At 43.4% G+C, this 21,084-nt stretch overlaps 1 protein-coding gene across 5 annotated transcripts in view; it reads left to right on the top strand.

The window, feature by feature from the left end:
• PTPRT (protein tyrosine phosphatase receptor type T) overlaps positions 1-21,084 on the top strand; it is a 491,783-nt gene that overhangs the window by 385,271 nt on the left and 85,428 nt on the right. For all 5 annotated transcript variants that reach the window (XM_058036502.1, XM_058036501.1, XM_058036499.1 and 2 more), the window contains exons 12-13: positions 915-1,188; positions 10,267-10,303. In XM_058036502.1, the coding sequence (XP_057892485.1) occupies positions 915-1,188; positions 10,267-10,303 (311 nt within the window). The remainder of the gene's footprint in view (positions 1-914; positions 1,189-10,266; positions 10,304-21,084) is intronic.

Raw genomic sequence — 21,084 nt, 5'->3', positions numbered from 1 at the left:
TGTGCCAGGAGCGAAAAATGTGCTGTGCTTGCTGGTGTGGAAAACGCCAATCACTTGTTTTTAAAATTTTAAAAGTTTAATAGCAATGAAATGGTTATAAAAATAGTAATACAATTAGAGTAATAATAATTTGGACATATTGAATTAGGATAATATGAGACAATAGGAACAAAGAGTTACAGATGTCCAGGTACCTTTTTCTGGGCAGCACGAGCCCCAGAAAAGGACCCTTAAAAACAACAGCCTGTTGCATATTCATACATGATGCATAAATTCCATTCAAATACAGGATTCTGTCTGGTCATTGTCAATTTCTTCCTCTGAATCCTAACAGCACCTTCGAGGTGGGAAGAAGTTCGTTTCTTCTGATAAGAGGGCAATAAATTCTCTTTCTCTGAAAGATTTCGGTGTCCTGGGGCTGCCTCATTCCTTTCTTAAAGAAATCCCACTAACATAGTTCTTATTTTAACTACAAAAGTTACCTTTTAATTACAAGACTGCATTTATCAGATTATAAAAATGTTAATACAGCACTACTAATCAATACATCTAAATACATATGGTAAATATCTGCGTAGAGCCATATAATATATGATATGTGATAGATGATATATGATATATGATATATAATATATAATATATGGTATATAATATGTGGTATATTATATGTGATATATGATATATGATATATAATATATGGTATATTATATATGGTATATTATATATTATATATTATATATTATATATTATATATTATATATTATATATTATATATTATATATATATAATAAAACTTTTCACACTGGGTTGCCTCAGCTGTGTGTTTCTGACTTTTCTGTGCTCTTGTCCTTTTATTCCTTGCCAACATTGAAGGCTCTGGGGTCTCTAATCTCACCTTTCTGTGTCTCTCCCAGTGTGTACCAGCTCGTTGTCAAGGAGGAGAAGCTGCAGAAAGCCCGGAGAGCTGCAGACATCATCGAGTGCTTCTCCGTGCCAGTGAGCTACAAGAACGCCTCCAGCCTGGACTCCCCACACTACTTTGCAGCTGAGCTGAAGCCCATCAACCTTCCTGTCACACAGCCCTTCACCGTGGGCGACAACAAGACCTACAATGGCTACTGGAATGCTCCTCTGTCTCCCCTGAAAAGCTACAGCATATACTTCCAGGCTCTTAGCAAGGCCAATGGAGTAAGTGCAGGGAAAATTGAGCTGCCTCTGTAGGTGTGACTGCCTCTCTCTCTGTCCTCCTCATCACTCTCCTTCCTTCTCGATTGGATGCTGGTTTAACGTCTCCTTCTTATTACCCTCTTACAGAAATCTGATGAAAATCAAGTATGCCATTACTTGTCCTTCACTCAAATCTCCTCTCTCTGATGCTCAGATCCAATGAGAAATCTGTTGAGGACCCTGATTCTGTAAAGGCACATGTTGCCATGTGATTTACTAAATGAGCTGCTTAGAATTTAGATATTTTTTCCTATCCTTCAATAAGCATGAATGTCAGAGTAGGGGCTATTGTGCTTTTAAGAGCCATAATTGCAGTGTCTTGATAGTTCACAGTGCTTGTGATTTTGGAGGAGCTGTTATGAATTTGGATTAGCTTGGAGCTTGCACTTGGCCATATCCTAATGCAGCACTTGTGGTTGGGAGTTCCAGCCTGAGGAAATCAGGTTCTGCAGTGGGGACTTTCTGCATATCTGTCCTACCCCTCTGTAATTCTGTGTTTTTATATATTTTTACTCTGTGTTATTGGGTTTAAAATGCAGACTGCACAGGGAATGTAGCTCCCCCCCTATTCTCAGACTCCAATGACACAAACAATGCCACAACACACCCCATCCCACCACAGGAAAACAGGAGGCCTCTCCTCTCTCTCCTCTTCCAGCTGAGGGTAATTTGTGACCTTTTACCTCTCCTGTTTCAGGCCAGACCCAGCCTCAGTGGATCACCTTCCTCCCCTCTGGCTCCCCAGCTGTGTTTCATTCATACATAACACAAGAGAATTTGCCCCTCTGGCCTCCTGAAGAGTCTTAGAGTATTAAAAAGGCATCACAAATTTGGGTAGCAGAGTCTGCTATTATTAGCCTGTTTGCCAGTGCTTTCAGAAATTAAATTTTTACATAGATAAATTCTCTCAGATATCACCCCTGAGAGAGAAAAATTACAAAAATCAGTCAAAGGTGAACAGTGCAGGCTTTAGTGGCTTTTACACCTGAAATGCAGCTGCACATTGCAGAGGACTGGGATGGTTTCACAGGCTGGCAGTGCCAAGGAATGTTCACAACACATCTGAGTGCTTTACACCCTTCATTTATCACCATTTTCCTGCACAGCTTCAGCTGTGTGGCTGACAAGTACAAATTCTCTTCAACACTATGCTGGTTTTCACCTTGGTTTCCTTTCTAGCCAATACAGTTTCCTTCTAGCACTGCTCAGTTAATTCAGTTTTGGATTTGCCTTTATAAAGAAATTGTGAATATATGTATGTGTCTCTCTGTTTCTAGTTAGTTCCCCCATGTGTGATAGTTAATTGCTAGTGAATGGATCCCCAGGGAAGAAGAAACTTTATTTGCTTAAGTACAATATAATATTCCATAAATGGGTAGTGAGGATGGAAGTGTAGGCTTCCCTTGGTGTTCTGGATTCAGGCAGCACTGGTGTTCCTGCTTTTCCTGCATCTCACCCTTCATTCCAGGTGTTAAGGACTCAAAAAAGGATGACTTGCTAGGGCTGTCCTAACAGGAGAGCTTTTTAAGCATAAGTTAATAAAATAGTCTTAATTCAACAATGACAGGATGAGAAGTATCCAGCCAGACACAGTAAATTCCTATTTGAGAAAGCAATTTCCTCCTGTGTTACTTATTTATATTTCTACAGGATATGCTTTATATATCCTGAAGGTGTAAGGTGTGGGTAAAAGTATAGAGGAAATGCCCAAGAGTGGAATGTGGATCTTCAGAGGTGTAGCTTCTGCTCTGATCCCTGTTTCTTGGTAAAATCATTATGCCCCACATTTCAAACATTAGGGTCAATTTGCATCTGTGAATAGCAGGTTTTTGTTCCATTCCCAGAATTATTTGCAGGTATTATTTGTATTGTAAAATTCTGAGTTTTCACTTGTCTGTAACCTTAGCAGCTTTGAAAATTCTTGGAAAGGATTTCCAAATCCAGGTGTTGGAAAATCCTACAAATAATTTTGGCTGCAAAATGGCATTTCCATCCCTGCAAGTGTCCAAGGCTGGGTTGGATGGGATTTGGAGCAATCTGGGATAGTGGAAGGTGTCCCTACCATGGCAGGGCATTGGAACTGGATGGTCTTTAAGGTCACTTCCAACCCAAACCATTCCATGATTTTTCTTAAAGCACATCTGCAAAAAGCCTGCAACAATAACAATTTAGCAGGGTTAAAGTAGAGCCTTATGTTCCCTTACACATGAAAAAACTTAACAGAACATTGCCACTCATTTTCTAATTAGGATATTCCATAGTTTCATTAATCACTGACAGTTGTGGAATGATGAAATTTCTTTCCACACCTGGAAGCTGCAATGAGAAGCCTTCATGCAGTGAACCAGAACATCTTCCTTTGGAAACAGAGGGCTCTGGGGAGAGCCTGATTTCAAGAAACAGCCTGGATTTGGTCAAAAAGCTTGATGAGGAGGAGGTTAGGAGTGTTGTAGGAGTTGTGCATTGTTTGAGCTCCTCTGTACATGGAGGGCTGTGCTCATTCGGTGTTCCCGTCTGCTCTGCAGCCATTAGCTCTGATTGTTACACTGAAAGGAACATAATTAACAGCTGGATGCAAAACAAGTGTGGCAAATTGCTGCAGAGGCAGATCACCAGCTCTTCTGCCTTCTCTTGTGCACTGCTGTGGTTGTCTCAGAGTGTGAATGGAAAAGCTGGGGCTGGCTGGATCCATCTCCTGGGCATTTTGGTCACTGTGGTGCTGCCTCCAGACTGGAGTCTGAGCAGAACATGGTGAGACTGGGTTCTTTTCAGATTTGTAACACAAAACACTTCCAAATCATGTGAATTTCTCTCCCAGACACTGCTGAGACGCAGATGCTGAGCTGAAATGTGGCAGAGTTTGGAGTGAGAGAGGGGAGAAGGAGGAAGGGCACACAGAAACTGCAGGCTTGGTGGCTGTGGGAGTGAGGAGCACCATTAGTTACTACTCAGGTGATAGAAGGAGTCAGCACAAGAGGTGGCACAGAAGCAGAGGGCACATTTGGCTTGGCTGTGCTCTGGCAGGATCTCCAGACAGTGTCACAGCCATCCAGGCAGGGATCTGGTGTTTGCTGCTTGTCCTGGTGCCACCTGCTACAGATGGCTGCCTGACAGAGCATGAAGGTTTGCTTGTCTGGAAACCGTCCCTGAGCTCAGCCCCTTTCAAACTCCAGCCCTGCCAGTGTTTTTCCCTCTGGAAGGTGAGGCTGTGACGGTGTTCACAGGGGTTCTTGGATGAGGGAAGAGACGAGAATGTTGACTTCATGTTTCAGAAGGCTTGATTTATTATTTTATGATATATATTACATTAAAACTACACTAAAAGAATAGAAGAAAAGGTTTCATCAGAAGGCTGGCTAAGAATAGAAAGCAAAGAATGATAAAGCTTCTGTCTTGGACAGAGAGTCTGAGCCAGCTGACTGTGATTGGCCATTAATTACAAACAACCACATGAGACCAATCACAGATGCACCTGTTGCATTCCCCAGCAGCAGATAACCATTGTTTACATTTTGTTCCTGAGGCCTCTCAGCTTCTCAGGAGGAAAAATCCTAAGGAAAGGATTTTTCATGAAAAGATGTCTGCAACATGAGGCCAAGTTGACAACCCTATGTTACTCCTTATCCTTACACTGGCTCAATAATCAAACTGATGCTGCAGGTTTGGTTGTCCCCAGGTCTTTTTCTGGTTGCTGATCCAGCACCACACTCCAATGGGGAGAATTTTTGGCTCCTATGTGAAACCTGCCTGAATTTTTGAGCAGCTCAGAAACCAGAGCTCCTTAAAACAAATCCTTTCTGGAGCTGCATTTTACCTCATTGAGTTAAAATGAAATTTTTAACAGCACAGTTGCAATCAATAACTCTTGGCCATTTTATCCTTGAAGTGGGAGATGAGCAGGAGCCTGTGTAACACAGCTGGGAGTGATGGGGGGATGCTGCCAGCTGCTCTGCCAGCCTGGTGGTCCAACAAGTGACTGATGTCTTTAACCCAGAATTGTGAAAAGTAGCACTGCAGGAATCAATGAGAATATTATTTTTTTGAGGGAATGATAGACTCTACCGAGATTCCTATTGATTTTTTGCCTCTCTAATGACTTGTACTACATGCACAATCGGGCAGCTCATTATTATCAGGGGAGTTGAGGCTGGATTTCTTGATGCTGACATGTCTGCTCACAGCACACAGCATTATTCCTCTGGAACATTTGGGAGGTATGGATAGAACTGCCAGCAGAGAGATGCCATTCATCCCTCTGGAGATGGCCATGAAAAAAACAGGGAGGCTGAGTTCAGCACGAGCTGTGCTCTGAAAGATGAAATGGCACCAGGGCTGCCTGCATCACTTCTGTGAGCTACTCACCAGCTCTGTGCTGGGGAGGATTTTGGGTGTGCAGTTTATCCACTTACATTCACTCCTTCTTAATCTCATCCATAAAGCAGCTATGGGAACTTTTCACTCTTTGTACACCTCTGTTTCCACATCTGGTTGACCAGAGGATGTGGACCTGAGTGTTTTCTGCATAATGAATAAAATCCTCCCCCAGCCTACATCATTTTTGAGAGGTTTAGAGGAGTGGGTATCCAGTCATCAACTACAGATCATTGACATGACTTCCTATTGTAAATAATAAAAGCCCTAACCACTTTGTTAAACCTCCCTTTTCCAAATGACACAAATACTAAAAAAAAAGAGCTGATAATTGGAATAGCAATAATAGTCTTTGGAAGGAAATAGCAATTTCCTGGAGCTGGCAATAAAAATTATAAGGGAGTCCATTGACCCTGCACAGACATATTTTAAGACTACAAACCACTGGCTGCAATGGCATAGAAAATAAACACATAATTTAGATTGGGCAAAATTTGTTGAGTACCAAATAAATAACTCCTTAAGGCTGGGCAAACCCATGGTTTCTATGCTGTGTGAAGCAGGTTGTTAACAAATTCCATGTTCAGCTCTGGGACGTGGGGAACTAAAGGTAGAACTGAGGCCAGGGGGAGAGTGGTGATTCCTTGTCTGGTCCATGCACCATCGGCAGACAAAATTTCCCAGTTTGAGGTGCCTAAAAAGCTCTGCCTGTTGTAGGGCAGCCCCCATGGCACACCTGGGGACAGCAGGTCCTGCTGGGGCTGGCAGGGGGCTCTTGAGGCAAGGCGAGCTCTGTTTGACTGCTGCAAAGTCATAATCGTAGTAAAGGAAAGGGAAAAATGGTGGGTGTGAAAACAGATGGATGAAAAAGCTTTGCTGCTTTCATTGCTGTTGGTAGTCTGTAAACAGCAAGCTGTCAGTTTCAAAGAAAGGGGGGGAAAAAAAAGATCATGTGGCTTTTTAGGTTGTGAAGATGCAGCTGTCACATAAACATATGTCCTGCTGCCCTCGTAGCCCTTTTCTGCAGAAAATTATTCCCATCCAAACACTGAAGAGACAGAGGCAGAACTCATTTTGTTATCGTGCATTTCACTTGAGTGAGATGCGCATTTAGGAACCTCAGTAATTAGTAGACAGCAGCAGCCCCTTTACTTCTAAAACGAAAGAATAAACCTATACTAAAAGAATGTTTTAAGCAGCCCTGGAAATGCAGGGGGATGCTAGAGCAGGCTCATGGTGTGCAGTGCCCAGGCTGTGGGCACAGAGGGCTCACAGAGGGTCCCTGGGCTGTGCTGATGGAAGCTGCAGCTCCTCCCTGCAGGAACAGGCTGCAGCACCCTGACACACACTGCTCATACGTGCCCATGCTGTGTGGACTGAAAAATACAGCCAGGCTTCAGCCTTGAGTGAGGGTACTCCATACTCTTCTTTTATTCATTGGTAAATGGGCTCCAGAAAGCAAATTTCCATCAATATGTTGAGGTAGGAGGTGGATGGGCTCATTTTGCAGGGAGCTTTCAGGGTGTGGAGCATGTTGGAAAGTGAGGGTTGGGTCAGGAGCTGCAGGATGTAGCCATGGAGTGTTTTCCTATTCCATTATCTCAGTTAAAATGTGCCTACGTTGTTCCATTGCTGTTTGGCTGTAAAATGTCTGCCTTAACCTGGCAGTGATACAGAGCTGAAGCAGTGCTGGCATCTCAATTTAATTTATTCTTGTGAGTTCAGCCATAGCATGAAACAGATATGCAGAATATGTTGGCTCTCTGGGTATCATTAAGATTGTTGTAGATATATAAGGCCTTGTAAAACTTCTGTGATATCATTAAATGGGAAATAAGTATTGCAGCATTTGAAAGAATATTCAGAAATACCACAGAGACTGAATTTTGGGGAAAATATTTGGGTTTTTTTTCTAAAACTTCTACTATTATGTCTTTATTTAATTATTTTTTTGCTATTGCTTTAGGTAAGCTGGATGGACCATTGATAATTACCAACATTGTTTATTCCTGCTTTGCTGGTGGCTAAAGAGAAGACCCTTGCAGTGATAGGACAAGAACTAGTGTGTACAAATTCAAAGATGGGGAATGTAGCTTAGGGGAAAAATATAAAAATAAAAGCATTGCCCCTGCCTGTGGCACTTTAAGGTGCATCCCAGCCCATTAACATTTTATGATCTTTACTGTGTACAGGAAAGAGCCTTGAAGCAAAAGTAATATTTTTCAGAAAACAAACATGATTGTGCGAAACTGGGTTTTGTGTTTTTTGGGAGGATGATTGGGTTAGTTGGGTTTTTTTTTAGTTGTTTTGAGTTTGATTTTTTTTTTGGGGGGGGGGAAATGTATTTATTTATTTTGTTCCTTCTTAAAAAGATTCATGCAAACTTACAATTCTCAGTATCAACCAAAGAAAAATAGAGTAGATTGAAAGGGATCTCATTTTCATGAGACACCAAAGAGATCAGCAATGGAGAGCAGTGGAATAATCAGCCTTAATCCAGAATATGGACTAAATTCAAGTCTTTACACTTTAGCACCTCTGGGAGCTGGTGTCTGTGCAGGTCCTTTTATGCTTTCCTCCCCAGAAGATGCAGTTTGAAACGAAGTTCTGAAGTCCACATCTTGTCCCTGTAGCTGTTGCTTTTGGCAGTGCCAGTTCTAAGAGCTGTGGTTGTGCTCAATGCAGCCATCAGTGGGTGCAGATGCAAACAGAGCAAATTCTGTATTCCCAATCACCCTGTGGGAGGGTCTCATGCAGGAATACACACATGTCCAAATGAGATCATTCTAGACTCTTCTTTTTCCAGCACTGACTAATTTCTCCAGCTTTCTGTTACATTCTGAAGCCAGCAGAAAGCAACAAATACACAAGAAAATGGGAGCAAGTGTCCACCTACTTGCAGACTGCAAAAATCCCGTCTCTTAATATTTTATTTTACTCTTCACTGCTGATTTTCCAGCTCACCTTGTTGTAGATCAGAAACTACATCAGGACCTGTCTGTCTTTGGTTCCCAGCACTATGTGCAGAGTCAGCTCTGCAAACAAAGCTGTTTTTTTCCTGCTCCATACATCCCAAGCAGCAACAAGGACTTTGGATTTGCAGAATAACTGGGAATTCCAACTCCTTGGAATGAGGGGAGTGGGGAGCTCTGTGTGCAGCTGTGGTGACTCTGCAGTGCCAGTGTTGGTGCAGGTTGTTCAGGGGAGCTGATTTTGGGGGGACAAAGGCGTGTAAGCAGAGATGTTTCTGATTACAACCCTTGGTGTAATCCCAGGGTTGCTGGGATGAATAGGGCTTCAGTCCCACTCTGGACTGGGAAACAGACATGGATTGTCCTCAAGGAGCCAGGAATTCCTTAAGAGAGTTTGAAGGCAAGGTCAAAGGGAGGGTTTGTCCTTCTGGGCATCTCATTGTTCTTAGACTGCACACAGTGTGCCTTATATCCAGATTGTGTGGCATCACAGGAAGGGATCAGAGGGAATTGCTCCTGTGATTCCCAGCATTTCCCAGCATGGATCCTGCAATCATCCCCTTCCTATGTGCAACAAAAGCACGAGGAGAAAGGCACAGTGTGTGTCTGCTCCAACCAAGGAGGATTTGTCACAGATGGAGCAATTTTCTCCAAGAGCAAATTCAGATTTTGCACAAGGTTTGTCCAGTTGTTTGAGGATGGAAGGAGGTGCTCAGCAGTGCTTGCTTTGCTGGGCTGTTGTTTCCAGGGCACAGACAGCATCCATATTAATGAAGCATTGTCAGCACAGTAATTTATGCTGGATTCATTACACCTGAGACGTGTAGAGGCATAAAGTGCTCTGCAAGCCTTGCAGCAGATTAGTGCCTGACAGAGGCAGCTCTTTAGCAGGCAGCACATTCCCATTTGGATGGCAATCACAGGCTGGACAGCAGCAACCCCTGCCAGGAAGGGCTGAGCACTGAGGAGCCGGGGGCTCCACGGAGGTTGTGTTTGCAGCAGAGGTGGCCTGAGAAAGCTGCACAGTCTGAGCTGTTTGTGAAGCCAAAGCCAACATTTGGATCCAAATCCTTTTTCTGCAGCTCTGCAGGCTCCAGGGTGGATTGAACACAGAGCTTTGGGCTTTGTCCCAGCTCTGCAATGAGGAGCTGCAGTGGTGAGGGTTGTTAGAACAGCTCGTTTGGCAGAGGCAGTAGCACAGAATGTTGGTCTGCTCCACATCCATCAGAGAGCTGAAACATTCAAATGACTTCTTCGGTGTCTGTTTGCCATGTGTTTAAATAAATACCCAATTTGCAAAATTTACAGTAATGGTGCATGAAAATGAGATGTACAGTGGCGTGTACTTTTGACCCAAGGCTTGTCAGTCTATTACAGAGCAGGTCATTTAACTGGGAAATTCTATTAGCTAATCAGGCACTTGTGTGGGACCCATCACTCACACGTGGAGCGTGGAGAAACGTGCTGTCACTCCCAACTTTTCAACACTTAAGAGAACCAACTGCAAGCAAATCCAGTAGTGTGGAGTGTTTTATGCAACAAAAACTCTTGGTGGTATTTTCAAAGATGAAGTGCAAGAAAAGATATATATGTATTTTTAGTAGCTTTTTAAAGTAATGTGTGTTTACTGTAGATGGGCAAATTACACGCTGTGATGTTTTCCTATATATTTTTCTTGTGTTTTTTTATTTTTCAGGAAACAAAAATCAACTGTGTCCGGCTGGCAACAAAAGGTATGTGGGTCTCTCTTTCCTGCAAAACACAGTACCAGAAATGTAAAAACTACAGTGGTGGCACAACTTGATTACAGTTCCTAGCCAAAGAACCGGCCTCTTTATTTCCTCTTTTATTTTATTTTTTTAAAAAAGGAAGATTGCCAAGGCACAACAACAATTTCTAGGACCACTCCACTATATTTGTGGCCTCTGTTATTTTTTTAATGCAGGGTATAATTCCCTGTGGTTCCTCCTTCCCCTCATTCTGTTGACAGCTTTTCTGTCCTGAGGACTGTTCTTGCTGTTGGCAGAACATCACTGAAAAAGTGACATTAACTTCCCATTCAATTTGTTCTCTCCACAACTGTACAAAGTAGATAAGAGGAGATCTCGTGTAAGCCTAACCTTGTACACAGCGTGGCACAATTCTTACATCATGCCATTTTCATGGTATAATTGAACAAACATTCCTGATTTTCATTGTGGTGAGCTCAGAACAGAGCGAGCTGACAGGTCACACACAGCAAACCCAAAACAGCCCCAGGTTGGTTCACAAGGTGCATCTCCTGAGGGACCAACAGTGACAATGCCTGAGCTCCTTCTCTGAGTTTACAGCTGCTTTTAACAACTCTTCTAAAGATTTCAAAACCACCCCAGGGGCTACTTTTCCAGAAAATATGTCAGACACCAGTTTATTTGCAGCACAGAGTAGCTGTAAAAGATTTCCCCACTACAAGTTGTAGTGTGCCAAGGAGCTGTGGGGAAAATGCTGGGGTGCTGCTGGTGCCTCTCCATTCCCAAACTTTGCCAGCTTGTGCTCTTGCTGCTGTGCTGAAATGTCAAATACCTGCATGGCTGCCTGTGGAGGCTTTGAGAGTTCACCAAATTTGGCAGGAGCCCAGAAATCATTTGAGGCACCATCCCGTTTTTTCCATTTTTTTCCATCTGTTTTGACTTGTGGCAGAAGTTAACGACCTCAAGGTCCTTTGTCCTGATTCCTTCTGCATCTGCACTTGCAGAGGAGTTGGGAGGGCTCAAAGAAACCCCATTAGCCACAGGAGAGCATTTTCCATGTCCCTGTGGGGACATCCCCAGGCTGTCCCAGCCAGGCACTGGGGTGGCAGTGACTGGAAAAGGTGTCAGACACCAGTTTATTTGCAGCACAGAGTAGCTGTAAAAGATTTCCCCACTACAAGTTGTAGTGTGCCAAGGAGCTGTGGGGAAAATGCTGGGGTGCTGCTGGTGCCTCCCCATTCCCAAACTTTGCCAGCTTGTGCTCTTGCTGCTGTGCTGAAATGTCAAATACCTGCATGGCTGCCTGTGGAGGCTTTGAGAGTTCACCAAATTTGGCAGGAGCCCAGAAATCCTTTGAGGCACCATCCTGTTTTTTCCATTTTTTTCCATCTGTTTTGACTTGTGGCAGAAGTTAACGACCTCAAGGTCCTTTCTCCTGATCCCTTCTGCATCTGCACTTGCAGGGGAGTTGGGAGGGCTCAGAGAAACCCCATTAGGCGCTGGAGAGCATTTTCCATCTCCCTGTGGAGCCACTGGAGCTCCCACCTGTGCAGGTGTTTCCCTGCCCAGGCTCTGTCATGCACACTGGTGGGGCTGTAAGCAGTTGTGTCACCACTGAAAGCTGAGGAGGAGGAGGAGCCATTTCTCCCATTTCTCCTTCTCATCTGTGGCTCTGGTGCTCCCCGTTCCCTCTTGTTCCTTTCCTGTTTAAAAGCTCCTTGTAAAATCTTTATTTAATTCATTCTCTGGGTTACAAACATTCTGTGTGTCTCAGTCTATGTGTCTCCTTCCTCTCAGTTCTCTCAGCTGGTAGTAACGTGACCATTTCAAATACCTGATTTTGGCTTTCTGGTGGTAGAAAGAGCAAGAGCAGCATTGGGTGAAATGAATCCCCACAAGCTTTTCCAATAGCATAGGATCTTCATGAGATCAGAGATACTGGATTAATTAATTTTTGGAAACCAGTTGTTCCTTCCATTTCAGTTGTTCATTTTTCTGGAGCTGGTGGAAGAATGTTGTCATGCTAGCAAGAAGGATATTTGCTCCGTGATTACTCAAAACAAAATAACTTACACAGCTTGAAAAATCCCATTCTGACACGACCTTTTGTTTGCACACTCTGATTTGGGTACCTCAGCAAAGTGTCCTGTAAGTGTTTGACCTTCAGTTGATTTTTGCAAACTGAGATAATTTCATTAACCCTGTTAGGTCACCAGGAAAAGTCACTGAGCCACTCAGTCAATGACCCCCCTCCTTCTGTTGGTTCTGAATGTCATCTCTTTTTAGAAAAAAATCTCTTGCTAGGATTAATTTAATAAGAGACACTAAAGAGATGGGTAGGGCCTGAGGATGTCTAGAGCCACTGCTTTTTGGTGATCTTATTCTTTAGGTTTTTTCCTTTATTGACTTGAATGGAAAAGGACAAGAAATGATGGCAGTTCTAGTGTTTATTCTCGCTGTCTCAATTCATATCACTTTTGATTTATATCACTTTTGCTTCATATCACTTTTGATTTATAGGTAGGTATCTTATTCCTCTGTGTGCAGTGCAGAAATCTCTGTGGAAATTCTCTTCCTCTTTTCCCTGGCTCTGAATTGCAATTCCATAATTCCCAGTGCCTGGCCCCCAGCACGGAGCTGGGATGGCCCAGCTGTGCCTGGTTTGAGGCAGGTTTAGATCTCCAAAGGAGCAGAGCTGGGTGCAGCTCACAGGAGATGGGGTGATGGTAATGCCACAGGAGCTGCCACAGCTACAGCTGAGCAAGGTGGTTCTGTGAGCTTTCCCACAGTTTCAGGTTTCCATACATCCTGAGGCTGCATTCCCACGGTACATTAATTCCATATGGATAAAGGGACTAGCCCCTGGAGAGGGCAATGCACAGAGACGCTCACAAAACTGTGATTACACCATGTCCTGATAGCTGGAATGTTCTAGATAACCTCCTGTGTCTGTGCTGTCTTCTGTCTGCTCGTTATATTGATTATCCTTAACGGCATTGCTCTGTATTCCCCTTCATTTGCATTGGTGTTTTTCTGAGGATGGAATGAGCAAACCTGCAGTCTGCCTTGAACAGAATCTTCAGAGCTGCCAGTGAGGATGCCACTGTGGTGTCTTTAATAGAAATCAGGGGGAAAAAAACCCCTACTTTGGAGTCAGGCTCTATCTCAGCATTAAAAGCTCTACTTGAGTTGGTACCAGAGGAGAAAAAAATTGATTTGATGCAAGTAAATAAATACATACTACTGGTGCCAGACAAAATGTTCATTTTGGAATAGAAGCCTAATTTTCCCATTCCTAGACATTTGTCACTCCATTAGCAGCAGTGAAAGGAGTTCTGATTTACACCAGCGACAGCAAGATTAGGATCCAGGCGTGTTTAAGCAAGGCAAGAATTCTCTTGAAGCACTGGATTAACAAGGGCACTGAACGTGAGTGTGGGAGTAATTAGGCAGTGAAATGTGTTAGGCATGTGTTGCTGGGGGACTGTAACACATCCTGGGTGTTGCTGCAAGGCACCTGCTCAGAGCTGAGGCTCTTTAATCGCTCGAGAGACGCTCGGGGCTGCTGCACCGCCTCTGCTCCAGCTGGCTGCAGGGACCTGGCTCTCTGTGTCCCGCTGCCCCAGCACCAAGAAAACCAAAGCAGAGTGGCTTTAAAAGTGGTTTAATCCATTAAAAAAAACCCAAAAAAAAAAAAAAAAACACAAACAAACAAAAAAAAAACCAAAAAAACAAACTGGAGCTTTCCCAGTTTTTCCCCCTACTCTTTAGCCAGAAATAGGCTGCTCAGATGAGCCCTTTTCAGTTCAGCCCAGCTCTGTGCAGGAGCTGCTTCCCAGCTCTCTGGTGGTGTCTTCTCTTCATGGTTCTCTGTGAGCTGCCCCTCCTTTGATGAACTTGATCCTTGTGGTGGCAAGAAAAGGCTCTCAAATTCTTTTGTATTGGTTATTAAATGTTGGGAGGAGGGGGTGGCATCAGCATTTCAGAGCAGCAGCTCCTCCAAAGCAGAGCCAGTGTGTTCCCAGCTGGGCCAGCACATCTCCTGAGCTCATTTCCCTCCATCCAGTGGCTCCATGAGAGGCTGGTGCTGCCTTGGGAAGGGCCAGAGGCAGGGAATCACCACCAGCCCTTGCTGGGTGACCTGGGATGATCCATCAGAAAGCTCCCTGCGTTTGTCCACTCTGTGTAGCCATCCCCCACTTTGCCAGCATGTTCAACATTATGAACCTTTTGTATCTACGTTTGTTCTTTTTTTTTCAGATTTGTTGGTCTCAGATCTCTTGCTACATTCCTCCTCACATGGGCTATTCTCTTTTTTATTTTTTTTTTTTAATTACTGGACTAATGTTATCTTTCACAGCATTAGGCACTTGGATGCATCTCATTAACATAAAACAGTCTTTAAAAATGTTTATAATTAAACCTCAATTTACCAGCTCTCTGCCATACAATTTTCATTCAGATGGGTTATTTATAGGTTTTGCCATTTGGTTTCCTTGACAGCATTTGTTTTAATATGTCCCATTCTTTCTGAATTAACTGACTTGTTCTCCCTGTCTTAAAGCAACATATTTATATCGACACTTTATTAGAGAAAATTGCAACCTCTTACCAAGAGAGAGCGATTACCTCTTGTATTCCTAAAGTGCATTAAATTAATTTCACAGTGTAATTGAAACCAAGGCAGAGGGCTCATTAATGGTTCCTTATCTCCCCATACTCATTTCTCCTTTCCTTAAAATGTGAGTTCTTGCAAATGAAAGAATGGAACTATAATAACCATTATGAGGTAAATTTTTTTTTTCCTTTTTTTTTTGTCTCGTGCATGCTGCCTGGGAACCATTTTGCTTGTTCTTAGCAGTGATAGGTAGACACCAGGTGACCACGCCAAACCAGCCCAGCCTCTTGAGCACAGGTGATTATCAGTTCAGAAAAAGGAAAACTGGTCAAGCTTCCAGAGGTCTGAGCAGCTTCGTGACTTCTTGTTTAATGCTTGTTTTGCATGAGAAATTACTTTTACAGTTGCTCCAACTGCAGCATAAAGGAGGGCAGTGCTTTCATGGCACTCCTTCAGTGGAGATCTGTCTGTGCTGAGGGTCAGCTGAGCTCTCAAATCTTCACAGCAGCTCCTGAGCGTGATAGAAGAGCCCCAAGGGTCCCCTGAGTGTGCATGGAGCTTGCATTTCCATTTAAAGGAGCTGTGCCATTTTCTGGGGCTGATTGTTGTGCATATTCATAGACAGCTGAGTCCTGCTGTGGGAGAAATGGTGGAGAGAAAAGGAAAACTTGATTCTGCAAGCTCTCCGTAGAGGAACTGTAGAAACTGTAGTTTCTATAGAAACTTCTGCTGGAGCCAGAGATGCTGCAGAATTGAGCCTCAGCAGCACCAAGCCACTCACAGCGGGGAGATTCAGAACCTCTCAAGGGTTTTGCAGTTTCCATCAGAAGGAACTTGGAGGTGTGTGTGCCATAAAGTTGCCCCAAGATATGTAACAATGGGACCAGGATCATCATTAACTCCAGAAAATTTAAATATGGAGGGGAGAGCCCATTAGCTTGTGGAATTAGGTTCTTTTACTTCAGCCTGATGTGCACAGAATGAATGGCTGGGATGTGGCAGTGTTACATGACATTAATGGGAAAGAAGGGTTGCTTTTCCAGTTTTTATATGGATTACATTTCTCTAGGAATACTCCCCTCCCAGTGCTGCATGGCTGTTCCTGCCTCTCTATGACTTCCTCACCCAACAATAAAAAATTATTTCAACTGCACATCAGCTGTGAGGATACAGGGGCAGGAAGGCGCTGGGATTACTGGGAAGTTCAAATGATCCTGATTTTTGGTAGTGCATCAGCATTGGAAGAAGGAAACTTCCTGGGAGAATGTTGAAATCTCAATAAAAAACCTGGGTCTGAAATGTGACCAGGGAAGTCTTGGGCTGGTGGAGAATTCTGCAAAAAAATCAGTGGAAAATGAGGAAGGAAAGAGTTCCTGCTGTTCCCACACAGTCCTGCTGCACATGAAAACTGTTGATTTAATAACTCCTGCTCCCTCAAATCCATTGAAGAGGCTTCTTTTGTTTCCTGGAATACCTTCTGGTTTTGTAGACAGATAATGTGTTTTTTAAACAGATCTAATCCCACTTCAAATCTGTTTGTTGCCGCATTTTGTCTTCTAATACACTGGAATATTATTCCTTTGACAGGTTTATTCTGTTTGGTGCTATTTATTTCAGATAAAGTTGAAATTTTTAAGTTGAATGCATGAAAACGGTTGGCTGGGTTTTTTTCCCTCTGAACAAATTTCTGCTTTCTGAAAGTTATTTTTTAGCACAAGTTTTGTGCATTGCAATCCCTCTAGGGGCTTTCTTATCCCAGGGCACAGCTTTGAGTTAGTGCAGAATGGGATGAGGCCAGGAGTGAACTGAATTTGGTATTTCCAGCCTCGTGTCCATTATCTACCCCAGAGCTCTGCTGCATTGCCAGACCCTAATCCTGGGCTCCCCAATTAAAACAGACAGCTGGAGGTAAGAGGAGAAGAAGCACTGTGTTTAAGATGAAATCTGGGATAGTTCAGCAACCGGAGACTGAAAACATCACCTTGGTAATTCAGAGCACCCACTGCCAGGACACAAGTAGCTTCAGGATGGAAAGCTCTTTGGAGAAAGGAAAATAAAATATATCTGTGTGAGCCAAGCCCTCCAGGAACCAAAGCAGGCAAGGATTTACCTGGAACAGTGTGGAGGTTCTTGTCCCTTTTCAAGTCCCACCTGGTGGGAAGGGATGCTCTTGGCTGTGGCTGGCCCTGAATCATTGGACATTCACCTTTTTATGCAGATCAATTGCAAATAAATTGCAGATAATTGCAGATAAATTGATAAATTCCTTATCCCAGAGCACAGCTTTGAATTAGTGAGAACCTCGTGCAGAATGGGATGAGGCCAGGAGTGAACTGAATTTGGTATTTCCAGCCTCGTGTCCAGGGGTCATTATCTACCCCAGAGCTCTGCTGCATTGCCAAACCCTAATCCTGGGCTCCCCAATTAAAACAGGCAGCTGGAGGTAAGAGGAGAAGAAGCACAGTGTTTAAGATGAAATCTGGGATAGTTCAGCAACAGGAGACTGAAAACATCACCTTGGTAATTCAGAGCATCCACTGCCAGGACACAAGTAGGTTCAGGATGGAAAGGTCTTTGGAGAAAGGAAAATAAAATATATTATATCTGTGTGAGCCAAGCCCTCCAGGAACCAAAGCAGGCAAGGATTTACCTGGAACAGGGTAGAGGTTCTTGTCCTTTTTCAAGTCCCACCTGGTGGGAAGGGATGCTCTTGGCTGTGGCTGGCCCTGAATCATTGGACATTCACCTTTTTATGCAGATCAATTGCAAATAAATTGCAGATAATTGCAGATAAATTGATAAATTCCTTATCCCAGAGCACAGCTTTGAATTAGTGAGAACCTGGTGCAGAATGGGATGAGGCCAGGAGTGAACTGAATTTGGTATTTCCAGCCTCACGTCCAGGGGTCATTATCTACCCCAGAGCTCTGCTGCATTGCCAAACCCTAATCCTGGGCTCCCCAATTAAAACAGACAGCTGGAGGTAAGAGGAGAAGAAGCACTGTGTTTAAGATGAAATCTGGGATAGTTCAGCAACAGGAGACTGAAAACATCACCTTGGTAATTCAGAGCATCCACTGCCAGGACACAAGTAGGTTCAGGATGGAAAGGTCTTTGGAGAAAGGAAAATAAAATATATCTGTGTGAACCAAGCCCTCCAGGAACCAAAGCAGGCAAGGATTTACCTGGAACAGTGTGGAGGTTCTTGTCCCTTTTCAAGTCCCACCTGGTGGGAAGGGATGCTCTTGGCTGAACCAGTGGACGTTCACCTTTGTTTGCAGATAAATTGGTAGCCAGGTAAAGGAGTGGAAATTAAAGAAAAGTCAGTAGTTGGACATGAAAGCCACATGTGAAGGTCAAATTAAAAAAAGTTTCCTTTGGCTTTCTTTTACTTAGTTTGAATACAGGGAGCATTGGATGACTCTTCACTTATGAAATTTAGGGGCTTGTTTTTCATCTCTTCTGCTTGGAAATTTGCAGTAAGAGCTCTTTGGATCCCCTTGGAGCCTCCTCTGCACAGGGACTGAGGAGGGGGCAGGCAGGAGGAGACTCTCATGTTTTAGAGGACAGTGGGGTTTCATGTTCCTGACCTTCACACCCTCACACCAACTCATTTGGGTGACCAGGATTTTGTCTCCATTTCCTGATACAGATCCTTTCTGAGGTGTGTCAGCCACTGGGCAGGTACTTAAAATTATTCTCCTAAATAGGTTATTTTTGTCAGTGAGAGGAATGACAGATTTGCCTTTACAAACAAGCTATGGGTCTGCTGGTAGATAAAACCAACACTGAGAGATAAACGAAACAATGGGAAAGATTCCACTGATTGATGAATGGAAAAAACAAAGATTTGCCTTTACAAACAAAATATAGGTTTGCTGATAAATGAAATGGGATATTGAAAGATGAAAGAAACAATGGGGAAAACCCCTAAATTCTGTAAGAATTTAATTAAAAATTAAAAGGGAGGGTTATACATAAGAGGGAAATCTCTGGTATCAGGCATTCTGGGAAGTCTGTACCTCTCAAGTACCTCAGCCAAAGGGGAAAGAGAGAAGAGAAATGTGCCCAGGAAATTGGGATAAAAAAGAGGCTGAGTCCTCCAAAAATTAGAGAGACCCCAGGGGAATGTCCCATGGGCTCTCCATTTATTGGAATAAAATTAAAGAACTCCTCTGTCTCCTTTTTGGGCATAGACCTCTGATGTTTGTGGATTAATTTTCCTGACATCAGTGTCCTTTAACAGCACTTCCAAAGGCATGACACACCCAGGACTGTTACAAATACATGATGCCTGTTCCCTTAAATAATTTTTTTTGACAAGCCAGTATTAAGAAACAGCGTTGATATTAACAAGCTTCTGAGCTTCTTCCAGGAGCTGGACACTAAAAACTACGTGGTTGCATTAGGATCTGTGATAAAACTACAAGGTAGGTAGTGTTATTGTAGAGGAAAAGGGAAACCTTCATTCTAGTCTTGCCTGAAAGTGCTGCTTCAGCCTGGCAGAGCGCAGGAAGCGTGCTGGTGTTCATGCAGCACACGTAGAGCGTGTGTGCACAGGCTGCTGACCCGCCCTGCTGATCCCTTTAGCTGGAACAGAGATTCCTCCTCTCCTGCTGCTCCCTCAGCTCGGGGTGAGCCTCTCAGGGCAGCTTTTTGTGGGTCACCCTGGTACCTGAGGCACCTTCATCCCCTTGGGCTCAAAGGTGACTTTATTTCAATGTTCACACTGGTTTGGCAGCTTCTGCAGCTGCTGTGGGTGTGGATTTTTCGTGATAATCATGATGACAGCAGGGCAACTGTTCAGAGGGGGCTGACTGGGGGAAAAGTCAGGAATTGTGGTGAATCTCTTGATATACCCATAACACTCAGAGGCACTGAGAAGTTTTTGTCTCTTATCAGTCAAAAGGTTGATCTCCCTGTGTCTGACTTCACAAAAATTGTCACATCTCTAAATCTGAATTTGTCATTTGGTAATTGTCCTTGTTTTCCATTTCTATAATTTTGGAGCTAGTTTTTAAATACAGTTCTGCAAAAGTGAAGAGTTAAAACAGAAATGTGCTCTCACCCCCTGAACCATCACATCCCTTGTTGGCACCACAGCAGCTCTCTTTAGCTGAGCTCCTCTTTCAGGGAAATGTTCTAAGCTTTGTTATTCTTGGGGACCATAGATCTGCTTCTAGCACAAATTAAAGGCTCCTCTTTTAAAAAGAGAGTAGGAAGAAAGAATAGCCTAGGATTTGCCTGGAATCTCCAGAATCAATTATTCACTTAGAGCTATTTTTTAATTCTCATTCAGCTTAGCAATGCTGATCTTGGTGTCTCACTGTGTGTTTACCCTCATCCTCCTACAGATTCCACCTGTAAGCCTGAAAATCCCTCATACAAATTCTGCTCTGTCTTTCTCTCCAGGACTGCTTTGTTTTGCTGCTCTCTCTGCTCAGAATGTGGTTGAAAGCTTTTGGGTCTCATCATTCTGTCAATTCCTTCTGAGCTTTGTTAAAGAAATGAGTGTGTCTCATTACAGGCTTAAGCCTGTGCTGTTTGCAGTCTTCAACAACTGGAGGTGGAAAATTGGTGTGGTGATGTTGTGTGTGGTGATCCTCTTTGTGATATTTATTTTTTAATGAATTACAACAAAGAAACAAAGAGGAATCTGGCTTTTAGATGTGATGAGCTGTTCCACTCTGTTGGCTCATGGTACATGGAGGCACCAGCATCATGCACAGATTGGTTTTTAGTGCTGATAAATTGCTGGAGGGTGTGGTCAGATGACACTGGGCTGGTTTCCTCATCAGGATGTAAAAAGGTGCCTTTCCACCTTTATCTCAGTGTTATCATTCCTGGAGGTACCTGTCTGCCCTTGTGTTTGCACTCCAGACTGTGTTTTACAGGCATAGATATTATCAGGAGCTGAAAACATGAGGGAAAACATTCCTGCATGCAGAGCTGCTTTAATCATTTGTAGGCCACTCACATAGAAAGCGCCATAAAAAAATAAATAAAGGAAATCGTGTTTACAAGTGATTTGAGAATAGCTGTCTTTTGAATACAAGCCTCTAGGTCTATTAGGAGATTTTACATTCAGCCCACTGCCTGGCCATTATGTGCTGCAAAGAAATTACTCTGATTGTGCAGATCATTTCAACACATAATGACTGGGAGC

Source organism: Melospiza georgiana, chromosome 17, assembly GCF_028018845.1.
Source record: "Melospiza georgiana isolate bMelGeo1 chromosome 17, bMelGeo1.pri, whole genome shotgun sequence".
NCBI classification, from domain to species: Eukaryota; Metazoa; Chordata; class Aves; order Passeriformes; family Passerellidae; genus Melospiza; species Melospiza georgiana.
Note: the sequence above shows the minus strand (reverse complement) of the source record. Positions and strands in the feature narration are given on the sequence as shown.